Raw genomic sequence first — 18,532 nt, 5'->3', positions numbered from 1 at the left:
TTGAAAGATGCTCGCACGGGGGTTACGCTTGGGCGTAGCTGTGTCCTTGGTACCCACCGTGGTACCTTGCTTCAGAGCTCCGGCAGTGATGTCCCTCTTTGGCCTTGCATCCCTGTCCAGTATGCCTGGGTTCTTTTGTGCGAGAGACAGGTCACACGGAACTGGCGTTGCACTGGGAGTCACATCGCTTGTGTTACACACTTAAAGCCTTTTGGAGTACAGCATGTGGCCTGATAGCCCTTATTCTTGTGGGCAGTCTCCATAGCTCCAAAGGAGCTTCTTTCCAAGCATTTGTTGGGAAGAGCACAGGCTGAGCAGCTGAAAACTGCAGGAGGATTTGCAATAGTGTCGTGTGTGCAAACATCCTTCTCTGGCGCATTTATAAAAGCAGGGCTTTCTTCAGGTCCTGCTGAGGGAAGGGCAGGCATGGTGGCAGTCTGCAGCTGCATGTAGCCCATTTAATCCCAGTAGTTTTTAGGTGTCTGCATGTTGATCTCTGTTGCCTCGGTTAAAGCTCTGAGCTGTGAGTTGGCAGGGGGTGTTTGCACACAGCACAGAGTATCTCCGAGTGAATGCCAGGGGACGGGCTCTTCTAGGCGGGCTCAGGGCCACCAGCCAGCTCATTTCTTGCCCGGACTCTTTCAGAATTTCCCTGAAGCTTTATTCCCAAGCGCTGACCTCCAATCCAGTTCAAATCATGCCAGTTGTGTGACTTCTGTGCCCCTTTCCACAGGCGTCTCAACCTCAGCTCTGCTCTACCTGAAGCTTAGTTTTACTCTCATCGGTGATCTGGTAAAAGAGCTGTTTAAACTTGGACATTTGGCCTTTCTTTCAGTTCAGATTTTTCTAGTTTTCTAAACCAGGAAAAAAATTGTTTGTTTTTTTTCCTTCCGTTGGCAGTTCTCCTTTGAACCTAGGTCCTAAGCTCACAGAATTGCTTGTGATCTTTTTGCTTGCTGCTTTTCATATAAGAAGAGATTCTGTAGGTCAGACTGTGGCTTCTGCATCACCGATTCTTCCTGCTGTTACCACCTGTAATGCCACATAACAATCTGCCAAAGGGGAAATTTCCTCTTAAATCCCCCTTAAAAATGTTTTTTCAGCTAGAAGAGGGGACAAACAGTAAGCGATGTTGTTAAAATGAAAGCGTTATTTTGGCTTTTAAATGTTTACATTACTTACCTCCCTGTCTCTGTTGCTGTGGGACCACGTTTAGGTGTCATGTTCACTATGAAAAGCAGTTGTTCCCATGTAGTGATGCTGAAGTGGATACCCTTGGGGTTTGGCCCCGTAGAGATGCCATAATGGTTCAAACATAATGAAATGAAGCTGGTGCTTGGAGATCTGCCAGCCAGCACAGTCCTCGGCAAGCCCATGCTTCACCAGCTCCTCATCACTTCGGTGAGAGATTTTTCAAAAAGCTTACGGTTTTCAAAAGTTTCTCATAGATTTTTTTTTTTCTTTTTTTTTAAACTTTAGCGAAAATATTTGCTTTTACAATATAATTTTAATTTAGAAGAAACTTGAATCAAAGCTTTGTGGATTCCTCTGCTGCTGAGAACCCCTAGATGGCTTTGGAATGGGAACCGAGGGGATCCGCAGGCAGGCTGTGGAAGCGCCCAGTGTCCCCTCTCCTTCGGACCCAAATGGTCCCTTCTGGGCCAGGGTGGTCACCTCTGCTTCATTGCCTTATCTGCTGAAGCAGTGGCCACAGCGGGGAAGACTTTGCTTTTCTTGCTGTGCCTGTGGGCAGGACGTGCCTCTTTAATCCTAAGGGCTTTAATGTAAGTCATTTCGAGCAGCTTGGGGATTAAGTGGATTTTCTGATATATTATCTCTTTTCCTGATTTTATTTATTTTTTTTTTTTTTATTGTGGAGGCAGTTTCTAGCCCTGAAAGGCAGCTCTGTGAGTGAGAAAGGCAAGTTTGTCTCATCTGGGTTTGGCACCAGCAGATGAGGAGACGTGGGAGCCTGGCTGCCCTCGCTGGTGCCATGCTGTGCTGGGTGTGCTGCTGGGCACTTTGCACCCCCTCTGCCAAGAACGCTTTTCAAGAACAGCCAAAACAGTTTTTTTTGCCTCTGATCTGGAGAGGTTTTTAGGCTCGTGGCTTGAAGGCCCCGATGAGGCTTTCACATTGCCACAGGTGAGTGGCAGGAGGGATTTACAGAGCATCTTTGCTGGCTGGAGCGAGTAATACTTCAGATAGCAGTGTGGCTGGGGCAGGGATATATTTGATCCTGGGATTTCTACTGAAATTAGAGGGGAGGCGGAGGCTGCTGTGAGGCTCTGACAGCACATTCACACACATTATTCTCTGGGAAATGTGGCAGGCAGGAGTTCTGCATTAACCCTTTTCTGACTAAGAGCAGGGGGTTGTTTTGTCGGCGTGAGCCAGCTCCGCCACTCCGGAGTGTGCTCTGGAAGTGCTGGCCGCTGCTCTGCTGCTTCACCACGTCTGCATAAGGCTGCTTTGTCCTTTCTTGCTTTGGGATGCTCATGGTCTGTTTATTTCATGGGACTCTTCCTGTTTCAGGACTGGCTTGTATCTTCTTTTGTAGCACACCAACCCAGGAATCACAGATTTTAGTGCAGCATGTGTAACCTGCCTTGGGGCACAGAGGCAAACCCCGGTGGGACGTGGGAGGGAGCAGAAGGGTGCGCAGCCCTGCCGGGGGGGTGACCGCAGTGCTTTGCAACCTACATGGCAGCTTTTCATTCAGGGGTGGTGGGCTGTCAGCCCCTGAAACGAGTTTCACCGCTCTCTGGTTATTTCTTGAGGCGAGGTGTTGATTCCCAGGTGAGTGGCTTGCAGGACAGGTTGCTGAAGAGCAGCTGTCCCGCTAGGAGCTGTGCTGCCCAGCCCCTGGGTGGAGGGAGGCCTTCTCCAGGGGATGCTGCCGGGGGCAGGCACCAGCAGGGTGTCCACCGCTTCACTCTGCGAGAGGTCGCTCTGTCTAGGGGCTGTGGCCACTAGTAGTGCTGGATACTGCTCCCAAGTCCTCTTTAATGCTCCTGGTGTGTTTCTAGTGAAATTTAAGTTAGTGCAAAATGCCCTTCTAGAAGAATGCAAAATGCTGGGATTTTAGACCATGACTGACTGAGATTTGGGGGAAGATCTGGTTTATGGATTTGAAGGAGAGACTGTGAAATCCAGCTGACCTGGCACGTGCATGCCAAGCGCAGAGCTGGTTTTCCCTTGTGACTTGTGTTTCGGCGCTCTGCAGTAGTGGCACTTGGTTCAAGGTAGAAGGGGTGGACTTCAGCATCGGCGGGTTCAGGGCTGCCTGGTGCCCAACCTTTCATTCGTTTAGGCTTGGAGCAAATCTATGGGTCGTGCTAACTGAGCTGCATTGGTTGTAACTGGCCGGGAGCAATGCAAATAACTATGTATGTGCTGTAACATAACCCACACCTGTGAAGTCTCTACAGGGGTCTGCTCTTCCACTAGGAAGCCTTTAGTGAAGGTTGCTTCCTCTTATGCGGGTGGAGGAAAGTCTTTGTTCCAAGAGACCTGTCTGAGGGCTCTGTCCAGCTGTTTCCCTACCTCCTTTCAGTTTTCTGCAAGGCGTGAGGCGTGCTCCAGGGATGTCTTTTTGCAGCCCCTGGAGAGGAGGAGGAGCTGTAGCCCGCTCTGCCGAAGGCTTAGGTCAGGTGCCGAGTGCTGAGATCCGTTTAGCTGTGCCAAATGATGTGCCTATGACTAGCCCCAGCGTTTACCTTTCTGGGTCCGTTCAGCCAGGGGTTTTACCGGAGCAGACAACCATGACAGGAATTTTCTGTAGTTTGCTAAGGCAAGACAGGAGCTTCCCTTTGGAAGAATTGGGTAAGTCCTCTAGGGCTGAGAGTGCTCTTGTTCACATTGCTTTTCTGAGTCACTCCCTTTCCCAGTTCTGCATTTCCATGCAATGAACCAGTGACCTCCTCTTTGCAGAAAAGCAGATATTATGTTTTTTTCCTTCCAGCCCAGAGTCTTGCAATCCTATTCAACCTTCTCAGACCTTCCTGATTTTTCTCTGGCATAAAGATAATTGCCTGGAAAGCCCATGACCCTTGGCTGTGGCTGGTGAACCTGCTCATTCCCCCTGTAGTGAAGGCTCTCCTGCTAGCAAATGCTCATCTTTAGGGTTGGTATTCTCACTCCAAATGCTTTACTCTTTTTGATTCCCAGGTGCCAACCTCAAGTCCTTTTGGAAAACGTTGAGAGGGGTTTTTCTCTGATTGCTGATCTTAGGGATGCCTTTTGCTAGTCACAGGAGTAGAGTCTGCCAGTCTGGTGCCTGGTGAGGGGAGAGGAGGGAAGGTGATCCAGTCCAGGTGCCAAAGCGTGGGAGGTGTGTATGTGCAAAGAGGACAGATCCCCCTTGCAAGGCTGGAGAAGCAGCTGTGAGCCAGGACAGTGTGGCTGTCGGGAGCAGAGAAGTTGGCTGGTCAGGCGTGTCTCCCTGTTCTCATCCTGCCACTGCTGATGGGTTGATCTGTCAGTCGCACAGTGCCTGTGGGGTGATTGCACGGGCTTTGGGTCCAGAGCCCCGGGGATGCGCTGCATGGCATGTGTGCTGGCCCACGCAGCAAGCTGCAACTCCATCCACAGGTGTGGATTCTGCTTGCAGGGGCTTTGCATCTTACACTTCTGAAAGCACAGCAGAGGCCAGCTTTGTGCTTTTGGCTGGGCTGGTTTGTCCTTTCTGTGCTGCTTGCTTCCAGTATAGCAGAATTCCCCTAGCTGTTGGGTGTGGGGGCACAAGAGGGGTGCAGAGCAGCAGCTCATTTCTTTGCTCCTGCTGCCTTGTAAACGCGAGGGCTTCTTCTGATGCCCTCACTCCACAAGCTCCTTTGCGTTGCACATTCAGCTCTCCTGCTTTAGAGTCACGCTCACCCTTGGGCCCCCTGTAAGCCCTAGCCCAGAGGGCCGTATTCCCATCCCTCAGGAGGCAGTTTCACCTTGCCCCCTGCCTGGAGGGGGTTCAGTGTGTTCAGCCGTTTTCCCCTTCCTATATTGACCCAAGGAGGTTTGTTCTCCTCTTTACTTGCCCCCTCAGACACCTCCCTTAGGTGATACCCATGGAGAGCTGTCTCCCACCCTGACAAATGCTGTCTTACTGTTATCCCTGCTTCCCAGCACGGTTTTTGTACCTACTTTTGCTGTGTTTTTTACAGTCCTTATATAACCTTGAAATATGATGTGGGAGAGAGAGTGGTCTGTGGGTGCTATGTAACGCTTGGGTCAACATCAGATGGTGATGGAGGGCTGTCCACTGCTTCCCTGGGTGGTGAGGTGCTGCTTGTGATGTGCCTGAGTAGCAACAAGAGGTGCTGGAGTCTTTTTACTCCAACTGCCTCACCAAAAGGTGTGCAGGCTCTGATTGTCTTCTGACTAGGGTCTTTCCAGTGCGACACATTGCTTCAAAACTGGTTGGGACCAGTGGGGCTTGCAGTGCTCCCTCGCACAATGGGCTGTGGTGTTCCCAGCTTGGCTTGGAACCAGCAGAGAAATGCTCCACTCACCACCAGAGGAATAAAGTCCATCTCCACTTTCCCCTGTGCTTGCGATGAAGGTCCTGCAGGGCAGGGTGAAGGGAGCCCGGGGCAGTGGGTGAAGGTGCCCTCTGGCCCTTGCTGGAGCACAGCCCAGGTGCCACAGCCCCGCTGCTGGCTCCGTGCTCCCCATGGAGCGAGATGTATTTTTTCCCTCTTGTCTGAGTTCCCGATGGCAGCTGGTCACATGCACCACAAAGTTTGTTTTGTAAATGCACTGTTCCCTGAAATCAACTTTTCTGGATGGTGGCCTCCCGCCTGTCAAAATAAGTGGTTTTATTTCTGCTGTGCAGCCAACATTCAGCCTTACAGAGTATTTCTTTTAGTGATTTTATGAGGTCTGCAATATTGCTCAAATTAATCTGCACAAGCAATAAAGCTTTCTCCATTGTAACGAAAATCTCCAGCTATTTCAGGCTCTGCCACTTACTCGTTCTCAGTGGAAACATTGGTCGTGTTTATACTGCAAGTCCAATTCATAATGCTGCTTTCGAAAATCAGCCAGGAAGGCAGTAAGTCAGTATTACTCTTGTCAAAAGCTGCACGTCAGAAATTATTCATGTCGGATTTTGTTAATGAGCAATTAGCTTTCTTTAAGAGCCCAAAGACATCTGCAGAAACTACATGTGCTGATGTCATGGCTGAAGCTGCTTCCAAACAGCCTGTTTCTGTGGTTGTGCTTCCGAACAGCCTCCTACCTGACCTGGTGCCACCATCGGCTCTGGACATGGCGGCAGTGCTGGCACAGCACGGATGGTGCCGAATCCCTGTGGCTCCCTGCTCGGCTTGGCCTGGCCCTGGCTCCCAGCCCCACTGCTTTCCCCAGCCCCTGCGTTCACCTCTGGGCACATCTCCGAACAGGCGGTTGGTGCTAGATGGCGTGATTAACCCTTCAAGGAGCCAGGGTAGCCACTGTGTAGAGCAGTTATGACATCTGATTTCTGTTTGCGACTGTCTTGCTCTCGATCGCTCTTAATTAAATTTTCTTTTGCTCTTGTCTACAGCTGGTGTAACACGCTGGGAGGCTGTTCCTTTTACCAATGCCAGAAGAGCCTGAATAGTCTTTTGTGTTTAAGTGGAGATTATTAAATAGCTTTATATTAATTAACTGTATTGCAGGGAACACATGGGCTTGAGGAGATTGGTTTATCCATATGGAAATTACATTGGAAGTTAAATCCATTACCCTAATTGTAAAATTCAACAGTGCTTAGCCAATAACTGTGGAATTGCCTAAATCATGCGTTTGCTTCAGAGCTGGGTAAATGCCTAGTTTCCCTAAATACTTGCTCAAATGAAAAACTGAATTTGCCTCAACTGTCTAGGCTGCTTGGCTGTCCCCGAGAGCGTTCTGGCAAGTGTATTTGCGGGCAGAAGCGGCCGGCGAGGAGCAGGCTCTGAGAGCAGCCCCAGCAGCACGGCCACTCCGCGAGGCTGGCAGGGATGCCTCGACCCTCGGGCGCTCCCCTTTCAAGCAGGGATGTTGCTGTGCCCACAAAATGCAAGTCGCTTACCCTGTTCAGTGAAATAGCTTGGCAGGTCCAAGAAACAATCAGTAGCCAAAATGGCTTGATGGATAACGACAAACAACAAATAAATTAGACGTTGTAAACTGCTCATGGTTGATTGTGAACAGAAAGGGGTTACGTTTGTGGAATAGATGTGTTCACTTCGAGCCGCTTGTTCAGGACTAATTTGGAAAGAAGGCTGGTGCTGGTAGCTGCAGTGCACAAAAAGGCCTTCTCTGCGGCTCCCCTTTTCAAACGGCAAGGACAAAGTATTTATTCAGCTGTCAAGTGGGGAAAGAAAGCAAATTAGTTTTAGGCTGAAACGCTGGACCTATGTTTGCTGCCATAGTTCTGAGGCCAGATGGTGACTTGGACAGCCCTGGGGAACGGGGAACAAGTTTCTGCAGGACGAAGATCAGAGGCAAAAGGAAATACTTGGCGTATCTTGCCGCTCCACTTCCCAGAGCAGAGAAGCCGCGTAAGGCGGCGTTAGGGCGGGATTAGCCGCTCTTCCTTCTGCAGCTGATGGTGTTGCTAGAGTTTGGTGGGTGTGAGGTGTGACTCCCCCACCGGGCGCACAGCTCCCCGGGATGGACGGGGCAGCGCTCAGCGGGCAGCTCGCCAAGGTGAGGGAGGCTTCTCTGCCGCTTCCCCCCCCCCCCCCCCCCCCTCCCGCAAGCTCCCCTGCAGCTTCTTTAGTGGCTGCAAATGATTTGGGCATCTGTTTCACCAGGGAGCTGGGGCCTTGGGGCTGGAGGTGGCCTAAGGCTACCCAGCAGTGGCCACGTTTGGCTTGTGCTCCCAAAGCCTTTCAAGCCTCACTTGTCCTTCTGCCTCCATGCTGGCTCATGCCTCTGTTTCCCTGCTGTTGGCAGCCAGTTTGGGGTGTCCTTTAGAAGAGCTGTGGGGGTGACACAGCAGATGGGGTGTCCCAGCTGTATCTGCCAAGGGTTCTCAGCTGCCTGTTAAACATGGGGTGGGCTCCTGGGGGGCAAGAATGCACCAAAAACACTCCAAGAAGCTCCAGAATTGGGATTGTCTGAATATCCAGGCAGAAAGCAAGCTGGAGGAAAGGTCTCTGCACTGGCGCCGCACGCTCTCCATGGAAGGAGTTTTAATTGTGTTCAAACATAGTTTAGCTTCCAGCGTAGTGTTTTCATTTTCAGTTAATTTTTATCCAGTATAAACAAGGTAGGGGGAAAACAAAAGGATTAGGAAGGCTGGGTGGGAGGGGTGGTCTGGCAGGGCTGCTGAGGGCCCCTGGCTCTGACTGGGAGCCCACAGCTGGAGAGGGGCAGGGGATGCTGTGGAGCAGTGCTGGGGCCGTGCGGGGCTGTGCCAAAGGGCCCTGGTGATGCCAGGCTGGAGCAATTAGGCTGCGCAGGTTGGGGGGAAAGGGGTGTTAGCGGAGGGGGGCCGGGGGGTTTGTGCTCCCCGCTAGAACAGTAACGGGTGAACCCCAGCCAGCTCTTCCACTTTCCTTATCACCTGCAGGTTCGTTTGTTTTTCTTTCCTTTTGAAGGAGGAGGATTATTGTGAGCAGAAATGGATGTGGTGGAGAGGCAGGTGCCCATTAGATATAGATTTTGATCCGTCAGACTGATGAGAAGTCAAGTTCAATGGCTGGGGGGGTCGCTGGTGCTTTGTGCTGGGGGGAGAAGCTGCACACTGTGCCTGGGGACCTGGCCGTGCCATATGGCCAAAGGGCTTGTGTGCTTGCTTTAGCTTTTAATTCTCTCTTACTTCAGTCAAAAGCACTGTAAGCCAGGGACTTGCAGGACTCTTTCTCACTGGAGGAAATCGGTGACATGACACAGGTTGTAGGTAACTTTTTTCCTTTCTTTTCTCTCTCATCCTTCTGTCTTTTTACCCTGGGGAACAGAGGTGGGTGTTACAGCCTGCAGAAACCCCCTTCCAGTCTTCCCAGTCCTCCCTTGTCTCCACAGAGCGTTGCTCCCCTTAAGCATTGACTTTCGATTGAAAGGTTGGTGGGAACATTGGATCAGGTTGTCCCATTTCTTGCAACGCTTTCTTTAAAAGGAAGATGCATCAAATGTATGCATCACTATAAACTTGATGTTGCCACTTCCAGAAGAGCAGGGGATGCCCAGGGAAAATATGGGGTGCTGGGAAGCGGTGCTGCCTGCGCTTCTGCCCTGCCTGCTCCCAGCGCCGGCAGAGGGGCTGGGTGCATGAAGGGCTTTGCAGCTCGTGTCTGTGGCAGCCGTGCGTCCGCTTTGCTGTGTTCACCATCCTCCTCTCGTGGGCTTCCCTGGGAAGCCAGCATCCTCGCCCTGCGCGAGCATTCCCGGAGCTGATGGGGAGATGACACATCTGCTTGTCAAGCCTCTGGACCCTGGGACTCTCCTGAGTTATTGCAGCTAGTCATCTTACTCTGAATATGAAAAACAGATTCCTGCAGGGAACTGGGGGTTCGGAATTCTCCTCTTTAATTTATTTTTCTTTAAGTAAATTGAGGGAACTTAGCTATTCCACTGGCAGGAAATGCTGAAGGATCTATCTCCAATCATTTGCTCAGATCTCCAGGGCCCAGGGGTTTATGAAAGGTTTTTGCTGTAGACTCCTCACCAGCCCTGGGAAACATCTGTTCTGCATTCTGAAACTCATTTTCCCAGCAGAGCTCGTTTTAATAAAATCATCACTTTCTCTGTGGTTAATAAATCCAGTGCAATAAAGTGTTTTTTCTGCGCTAAAAAGTTTTTGACCACTGATTAATAAAAGGAAGTTAAAAAGCAGCATGTAACATCAAGTTTCACTTATCCTGTTCTTCCAGAAGCTTCCCTGATGGTTGCAATACAACAGGGTTCAGCAGCACAGAAGCTGTGAGCAGTGGCGAGCGGTTGCCCACGCGTCTCGGCTTTGTTGATACTTCATCGCAGCCTGTTTGAAACCCAGCCTGCGAGCTGCAGCAGGTGTCTAGCCTGTGCGTGGAGCGAGACCGGCACAGCGAGCTGTTTCAAGGCATAGGCAGGGAGGGTGAGATTGTTTTCTAAATGTGTTTTATGGTGCTTTTTTCCATAGGTTGCATCCCAGCTCTGAAACGGCCTTTCCTTCATAGTAAGGCACATCAGGAAAAGTCTTGCTGTTCTTTGATCCACCTCAGACCAGATAATTATCTGTACAGTCAAGTTATTCTCTGCTAAATTGGAAAAATAGGAGAACCTGGCAACATCCTCCGCACTCACCGGGGACTCCTTAGTCCTCAGCAGAGGCGATGAACGTAGTGGTGGTAGCTACCTTCCGCGTTCAGCTGTGGAGCCTTCCCCTGGGTGGGCAGCATCCTGGGAAGGAAGAGGGGATCCCGTGAACGTGGAGAGAGTCTCCGTCGGTCTGGAGCGGAAAAGTTATCCTGGCTTGGAACTGCTCTGAAAGTGTGAGGTTCTGATCTTAATGGGAACTTCTCCACTTTGGAAAAGAGGGAATGTTGCAAGCTTCATCCCACCGCCCTTCCCATGTCGGAGCAGTTTGTGTTCTCAGCTGCAATTTTTCAGGCACCTACAGTTCCTGTGGGCAGTGATGGGGTTTAAGGCTGAAATTCTGGACAGGTGTCACCTGGAAATGAAGCTTGACCTGTGTTGGGATAGACTGATGTTTCTCCTCCACCTTCAGCTGGGTAACTCTCTTGCCCCAGGGCAGTGTTTTCAGGCAAAAGCTAGAAGAGGGGCAATGTTAGAATGTGTCCAAGTCAGCTGCCTCCTGAATAGCTTTGAGGTCTTAGAGGGATTCAGTGGGAGGGTGGTGGGTATTTCTGAGCCTGCTGCTTTCCTCTCCTTTTTCAGACATGAAGCCCCTCATGGTTTGTAATCAAGTGGAAGCAAGCACAGAAGCTCTATTTAGTAAGCAGTCTAATTGCCCTCTTCAGTGGTTCAGAGTACCTGGCTTTTAAAAAAAAAAAAGGCAGAACATGCAGAGCAATAAATATGTTCAAGCCTAAGCTGTATCTTGTAGAAGACAAATTTTCAGGTCCAATATTCTCCTAGTCCTGGCTTCTCCTGTGGGAAGGATGAGTGCTGAACCGAGTTTGCTTCCTGCTGTTTCCTCAGGTGACACATCTGCGGAGCATCCCGTGCTGGTGGTGCGAGGGAACCGCCGGCGGTGCAGTGCTGCGGTTTGCCACAGCCTGCTGCTTTCTGCTGTGCTGGATCCTTACCCGCCACCTCAGGCTGCCGCTCTGGTTCCTGCAGATAATTCAGGCACCTGCTCTCCAGCCAGGCTTGCAAGTGTGCTGGATTTATCTCAGATTTATGGTGCATTGAAGCTATAGGACATTTCTTTCAGTCAGCCAAGCTCCCTTGGCAGTGCTGGTCAGTCGGAAATAGAAGAACAAGTTGCTGTACAAGTGCGCTGTAGGTAGAAGATGGAATATTCCCAGCCCGGGGCAGGGACTCTCATGTGTGCTCTGCCAGGGCATGGACAGGAATGAGCTTATCTGGTTAGAGAGCCCAGCAGTGTCCTGCTGGGGCTGCAGCTGGTAAGCAGGACAAATAGGAAGGACTGAATCACAAAAATGTTGGAGTTAAAGAGCTTGGGAGATCCCGTACAGCTCCCTGCACGGAGGCATGACCTAAGGAATTCTGTCCCACCTGGGCCAGGGGAGAAGCAGACAAAGCCAGGGGAAGGTGACGGGTGGCCTGGCACAGCAGCAGGTGGGAAGTACTGAGAATGGAAGTGTCCTTGGGGAGCTTGTTAACGCTGGAGATACATTGAAAACCAGAAAAGTCAATCCTGTTTTGCCCAACTCGTTATGGGTCACTGTAAGCGGTTAGACCAATCCTGCCTTTTTATTACTGTATTGGCTTTTCCCGAAGCGTCAAACTGAAAATCTCCATTCTCCTTTTCAGTGTTTTAATTACAACAGGCTTCAATACACATGCAGGTGTTTCATGCTCTGGAGCAGCAGCACTGGAATTCGGCCTGCTCTCAGATGTGATGGAATAGTCTGGCAGAGAGGTGCAGCTTCAGGAATGTGTTGGGGGGCAGCAGGACCTGCACCTTGCCCGCAGCCTACGTGTGGCTGCTTCCAGTCACAAGGTGCATTTCTCAGCTTCCTTATTTATTGGCTGTGGCACGTCAGCCGCTTGGCTTTTCTTTGCTAGGGTCCGGCATTAGCATTCTCTTGGGAGGAATCAGGAGAGAGAACTAAATGTCTGTCAGGTCATTTTAATCTTTGGGATGTGTTTAGGTGTCATAAGGATAGGAAACATCTAAAAGCCCAAGTGAATGGGAACAGCATCTTCCAGAGCTACTGTGTATGACTCAAAACCATCCAGGTGGGAGAGAAGGGTATGGGTGCTCCACCCACGTTCTGGTGAGGTTAGTAGTGTTTGAACATACCCGAGATGTCTGCACACCCGTATCTGGCCCTTGTGTGGTGCTCTCCCCTTTCACCAGCTACAATGAGACGAAATATGCAGAGATGATGTAGATTTCATTAGTCACACTGGTTTATTCAAATGTCTCCTTTGCATAAGAAACCAAGGCTTGCAGTGATCTCTGGGAAAGAATGTGCTCGCGCTTGGAAGGGCAGCTGCGCGAACGGCACTGCGGCACGGCAGAGGTCAGCAGCTCGGGCGAGGAGAGGGGGCCCGGCTCTGGGGTTCAGTGCCATCATTTGCAATTCAATCCCATACAGCTCCCTCTTAGGGGAACAATTTGCCAAATGCAGGGTTGTTCTTTTTTCCTAATTCACCATACAATTCACCTCCCAAATTCAATTAAGAAGCAATCTGTTTGCGACTGGAAGCAAGCTGCATTTATTTAGAAATACAAAATTATCCTTCGCTTTGGCAAAGACCACATGCCTTAATAATTCTGGTGGTGAATGGCTGGTTGGGGTTTCCTTTAAGTGGAATAGGTTACTGTGAGAAGAACAGCATACATTTTGAGGGGGGGGGTGTCTGTGAGAAGTCCTGGGGATGTAAAATTTAACTGAGAAGAGGAACTTTTGTTGAGCTTGGGCTGAAGGAAGTGATGAGGACTGGGCATGAAAGAAAACAAAGGGAAATCTTAGGATGGGACACTGTGGCCAGAAAAGAGTGATAGAGTTCAGAGCAATCCATCTTGTTGAATCAGGCTTGTTCCTGTTCACACATCTAGTGGCTTTTGTCGAGTCAAGCTCTGTTAAACTATGGCACTTCCTTTGGGAGACAATCCCCTGATTTAGTGTCTCTTGGACCAGGAAGCTTTAACCTATAGTCAGCTGAGCGTCTGGGTATTTTATTTTCCTCTGCTTCATTTTGTTGCTGTCTTCCATCATCCTTTTCCTGATGCTCTAATAAGTATAATGTCAGAGAGGTAGCATTTGATACCATCCTCTCAGCCTTCCTCCAAGGTGTCAGACGCACCTTTTCCCCTGTCCCCGCCCCCCTTGGAGGGGCTGGAGGAAGATTTGCAAGACGGCAGCTCCAGAGCAAAAGGAGAGTTTTCCAGCTGGCAGAGCAAGGCTGGTTCAGGGGCTGGAAGATGTCCAGCTCTCTTGAAAGTGGGACATCCCTCTTGGAAGTGTCCACATGGCATCCAGCAGTGCTGTATGACAAACAGTATGTCCCTTCCTGCATACAGTGGTTGACCATGCTTTTCATGCTTTACTTTGCCACCAAGACTGGAGAAACTTGCGCTTGCTAATACCTCTGCAGAGCTCAGCTCGTTCGGCCTCCCTTTGGCTCAGAGGGGACCCATGGTGCCAAGATGGGGAAGGAGGGGAGGGGACAACAGTGGTGGTATCAGCACCACCTTCTTAAGGCTGCGAATGTGGTACGTGCCCGTTTTGTCTGTTACACAACTTGTGCCCTCTCACCCTAGGAACCCTGGTTTTGAGTTCTCCCTCCTACTATGGTCATCATGGAGAGCCTCCCCACCAAAGAGATGCTGGTTGGTTTTCCATGTTGGGTCTGCAACTGCTCAGTGGCTTGCTGCCCAGGTTGCTGTACTCTCTGTAGTTGCCCTCTGGCTTCTGTGGTGTTCCCGAGTTGGACCTGGCAAAATGGAAAGCCCAGGAAACCTGGAAGACAGACAGCTATAGAAAGAAGAGCCTTGTTCTTCTCTCTTCCCCTTCCCCATTTCCCAGTCATTTTTCTATCCCTTTGACTGCATTTTCTTCTACTGTCTCTGTCGTGAAGGTTCCTTGCTGCTGGATGATCTCTTAGTGCTCCCTCCCTACCCACACTCAGCAGCTGCTGGTACTACATAGAATACGTATCTCAAGACTGTATGACTGGGGGCCCTCCTTGGTGGGAGCATCAACAGACCCCTGGGTAGATCTTTTGGTAGGATGCAAAACCATTAAGCACTCTGAACTTTTTATTCATTTAGACATTTTTAAGAAACTGAAAAATGCTACAGAAAACCAGTAATGTGAAAATACCTCTGCTTCTTTACCCTTTTTGAAATATGTAGCCTCTTTAAGTTTTGGAGTTTTGGGGTTTTTTTTGTTTGTTTTGGTTTGGTTGGGGTTTTGTATTTTTGTATTGGGGGAGTTCATTTAGAAACAGGTGTTTTAGGGAAGGCTGAAGATGATGGTGGTGGGAAGTAAGATTAGAAAATATTTTCTGAACAGAAAAATACAGTCACGAAATGGAGACAGAAGATATGTAATTCAGGGTCTGAAAATGGCTTTGGTTGAAGCAGTTATCCACAAGCTGCCTGTTGGCATTTGGGAATTCTCTGTGTCCGGCACCTCACTCGCCAAGTGCCTATGGCGTGGAACGTGGTCCTTCTCCGGTGTTACCTGCGCGGGATCCTCTCCTACGTGCTGCTCATGGGGGGGGTGGGTTGTCTGTAGGCCTAAGGACTGTAGGTACCAGGGTGGACTTATGTTGCATATAGAAACCTTTATTTTTCTATACTTTTGTATCTTTATATTTATTATATAATATATATTTATACATATATATAATTATATTTAGTATATTTAATTACTTTAGTGGTAACGCTGCATAAGGGAGGGTGATGTTGGTTTGCTTCCTGCAGCACAACTGAGTTTGCTCAGTTGGTATTTAACTTTATAGTGGGCAGAGCTATTTGGAAGTCCTTTGAAACAGAAGTGTGAGCAAGTTATTGTTTGTTTTAAATCATTTTCTGGCACTGGGTGACACTTTAAATCTTTTTCTGTGGCAGAATGGATCCAGCATTGAGGGAAGATCCTACGTCTCCGTCACACATCAGAAAAACTAAAATCAAGCACTGGGCTATTGCCAAGTATTGTGGCACCTTAATGGCCAAAAGACCCATTGGGGTTATAGACGGGGGTCTCTCTGTTCCTTAGCAATGTGACTTTTTGGGGAGCTAGGATCATTCCCTGAGTTTTCATCTTATGGTAGAGGATTCTGGATGCTCTGAGCCGTCCCCAGCCCTCTCGGCATGCTGGACAGCATTACTTGGTAGGGTTGCTTCTGCCAGCAGTGCCCTGTGGTGGGGGGGAGAGGCAGCAGTGCTGTCTGGAGAGGGTTAGGCACAGCGCTGGTGCAGAGGTGCTGCGGAGCTGCTGTGCTTGTTGTGCCCAGTAGCTGTGACATCAAGCATCCTGCAACACGCTGGTGTCTTGTGCATCACAGGAACATTGTGAGTCGGTTTTCTGTGACAAAATAGGAAAGCCAGGCACTCAGGGTAGAACCCACCAGCTTTGTTTTGGTGACTGAGCTGGAGGGAGCTACCTCCAAGGACAAGCTGGGGACCTGGATGTGCTGTTCCAAAAGGGAGGGGTAGTTGTCACAGGTTGAAGCACATGACCCAGGACCTAAGATCCCAGTTCATCCTGGTTTGGTAGCCAGTGGGTATTAGCATCACAGACTTTTATTTTCAGATTAGGCTGAATACAGGCCAGATGTATAGGAGCTGATAGGAGTTTGTCTGAATGTAGATCATCCTTTGCCTTGATAATGTACCTTTTTTAATTTGAGATTTGATAGTGGTACTTAGTATTGCTACCATCCTCCTTGTATAGTCACTATCCTATTCTCAGTAAACCTCCGTGGAATTAGCCTTCCCTAGCAGAGACTTTCTCTCTATCCAGTATATGGGGAAACTAAGGCACAGGATGGTGATGAGTTGCAAGGTGTCATTGCAGGCTAGGAACAAATCCAGAAAAAGAGCTCAGCTTTACCAGGCTCTTAGTCCCTGCTCCCCATACAGGGCAAGCAGCCAGTTTCTGTGGCCAGCAGACCCCCAGATGGCATCACTGATAGCTGCTGCCCTTCCCCTCTCAGGTCTGCCAACCAGCTCACCAGAAGATGTGTCTTTGCTCTTCTTTCCTTTGCAGGAGGCCTGGGAGAACAGTCTCTTGTGTCAAGTGAGAACGCCACTTCGACTGGTCGTAGTAACAAAACAGTTAAAAAGGGTAATGTGGTACCCCACCCAGACCTTTGGGTATCTTTTTATTTACTTTTTTTATCCCTTGTAAAACCATGTTTTTTCCTGTGTACATGCGTGCCTAGGAGACCACCCTGCCCAGGCACCTGCATTTGTTGCTGTTGGTGGACTCTCTGCAAGTGTGGGTTTGCCTTCTGCAGCATAGTGGGCAACCCTTGTACCCTGTTACTCCTTTGCCCAAGCCCAGCTGATGTGCTGGCTGTGCAATACAGGCACCTTATATAAGAAGTGGTGTCTATGCAGTCTTTACACATGCTAGTGAAGCCCAGCTGGACTGCGGCCCCTCTGAGGATTTGGGTCATCCATGGCACAGCAAATAGGGGGTGAGCAGCCAGGAAGCTCTGAATGGAGAAGGTTTTCTGCTGGGTCAGACCCATGCCACGTTGAAAGTGCAGCTCATGTGGGCGCTTGGGTGCCTGAGCAGAGCTGCAGCCGTGCCGGTGCGGGGTGAGGTACAGGGTCTGCCAGGCAGCCTGCGGGGAAGCCTCAGGCAGGATTTACAGCCAGCACCCAGCACCACACAGCCAGGGCTCCTCTATCTTTTGAGCAAGAAATGTAATGTGTTCTGCTCTCCTTTTTGTATTTTTGCTCCTTTTATTAAAACAAAGACGTTCAGTGTGGATGGAGATTTGTGCAAAGTATAGAATGCCCCAGCATTTCCACCCTGAGCATCCCTCCTCCAGCAGAGACCGTCCAATCTGTACATATTTCCAAACCACCCAAGACCTAGCATGTGAAAACATATACTTCTATGTAATACTTTGCAGCCTGAAGTATAGGTTTCAGTCTCGGGGGCTTCTCTTCTTCCAAGGCTGACTGGAACGGGTAGTTGTTGTTGTTGTGAAGCTAGCAAAATACAGGATAAGTCTATAGTACAAAGCTTCCTCTGCAGATCTGGAGGAGTAGGGCGAGGCGAGAATACGCAGAGACATGCAGGTTGGTTTGGCCCCCCTCCTGCTGTTCTCCTTGTTTAAGCACCGTGTCCCCGTCTATGAAGCTGCTGTTGGAGAGGGCAAGTGGCTAGGGATGGGGTGGGCTGTCCCTCAGCACCTTTCCAGGAGAACAGGGTTGGCACAGTGCGTATGGGGGCTCCAAGACAAGACAGGCCAGGTAGCTGCAGGTTAACTGTCTCTAAGTCCCAAACAAATCACTGGCAAATCTGGCTGCAGCTGGCTGGTTTGGATTAACCTCTTGCTTTTTCTGTTTTTCTTTTTCTGAAGCTCCAGGGTATTACCTGAGGGCTGCACATGGAACTAAAGAGGATTTAAACAGTATTGCCACTCTGTCTTGCAGACGGCAGGCAGAACGCAACGCTTGCAAGGAGACTGAAGAGGAAGGAATATAAAGATGAGTCTGGGATGGAAACACGCTCCTCTCCCAGGGTGCGCAGGGCAACCACATCCCGGGCTGAGAGGATCTGGCCAGGGGGGGTCATCCCCTACGTGATCGGAGGAAATTTCACTGGTCAGTAGCAAAAACATTTGCTCCCTGTTTGCTCAGGGTTGAGTGTCTCAAAATGTGTGGGAGGCCTCAGGAGCGGAGTTTTCCCAGCAATGCCTTGGGTCCTTGGGAGCCTCCCTCCTGAGGGAGGGTGGGCACGTGCTTGTACAAGGAGCTCTGCACTCTGGAAGCCCAAAGTGTGCAGTGATGTAGTTCTTCTTTTGGAGTCCAAGAAATAATTGGGTGACCCTGTCGCTTTTCTTGATTGCTTCAGGGGCCAGCACCCATGAGCTGTGCTCAGCACCTGTGTTTCCAGAAAGGGATCCTCTCTGCTCTTGGAAGAGCAGGAGCAGAAATACCCTGGGTTGCTTTCTGAATCCCCCCTCAAGAGAACTTTCCCTGTGCTCTCCGCGTCCTGACCACCAAACTTCAGGGTCTCCTGTAGGCGTGTGAGGGAGAGGAGCAGTGAGCTGCGTCCCATGGGGGATGAGGAGCTCTCCAAGTGTCCTTTTTATAGCATCTCCTGGCCACTGTCAAAACTAAAATGTCTCTTGGGTGCAGCAGATCTCTTGCAAGTTTTCACACGAAGCAGATGGACAACTTGCCCTGATGCCACCTCTGTTTAGCTCAGTGGTTCCCCATGAGACTGGTTTCCTTGAC

At 50.0% G+C, this 18,532-nt stretch overlaps 1 protein-coding gene across 6 annotated transcripts in view; it reads left to right on the top strand.

Moving 5' to 3' along the window:
* The window catches only part of TLL2 (tolloid like 2), a 94,877-nt gene that overhangs the window by 39,877 nt on the left and 36,468 nt on the right, over positions 1-18,532 (top strand). For 2 of the 6 annotated variants that reach the window (XM_080400790.1, XM_080400791.1), the window contains 2 exons: positions 16,323-16,400; positions 17,726-17,896. In XM_080400790.1, the coding sequence (XP_080256916.1) occupies positions 16,323-16,400; positions 17,726-17,896 (249 nt within the window). Of the gene's footprint in view, positions 1-8,438; positions 11,314-16,322; positions 16,430-17,725; positions 17,897-18,532 lie in introns of those variants that run through there. The other 4 variants (XM_080400793.1, XM_080400794.1, XM_080400792.1 and 1 more) reach the window with 3 other exon arrangements.

The sequence above is a fragment of the Falco punctatus genome (genome assembly GCF_963210335.1).
Source record: "Falco punctatus genome assembly, chromosome: 9".
Lineage (NCBI taxonomy): Eukaryota > Metazoa > Chordata > Aves > Falconiformes > Falconidae > Falco > Falco punctatus.
The sequence above is the reverse complement of the archived record's forward strand: the minus strand, read 5'-3'. Positions and strand labels throughout refer to the sequence as shown.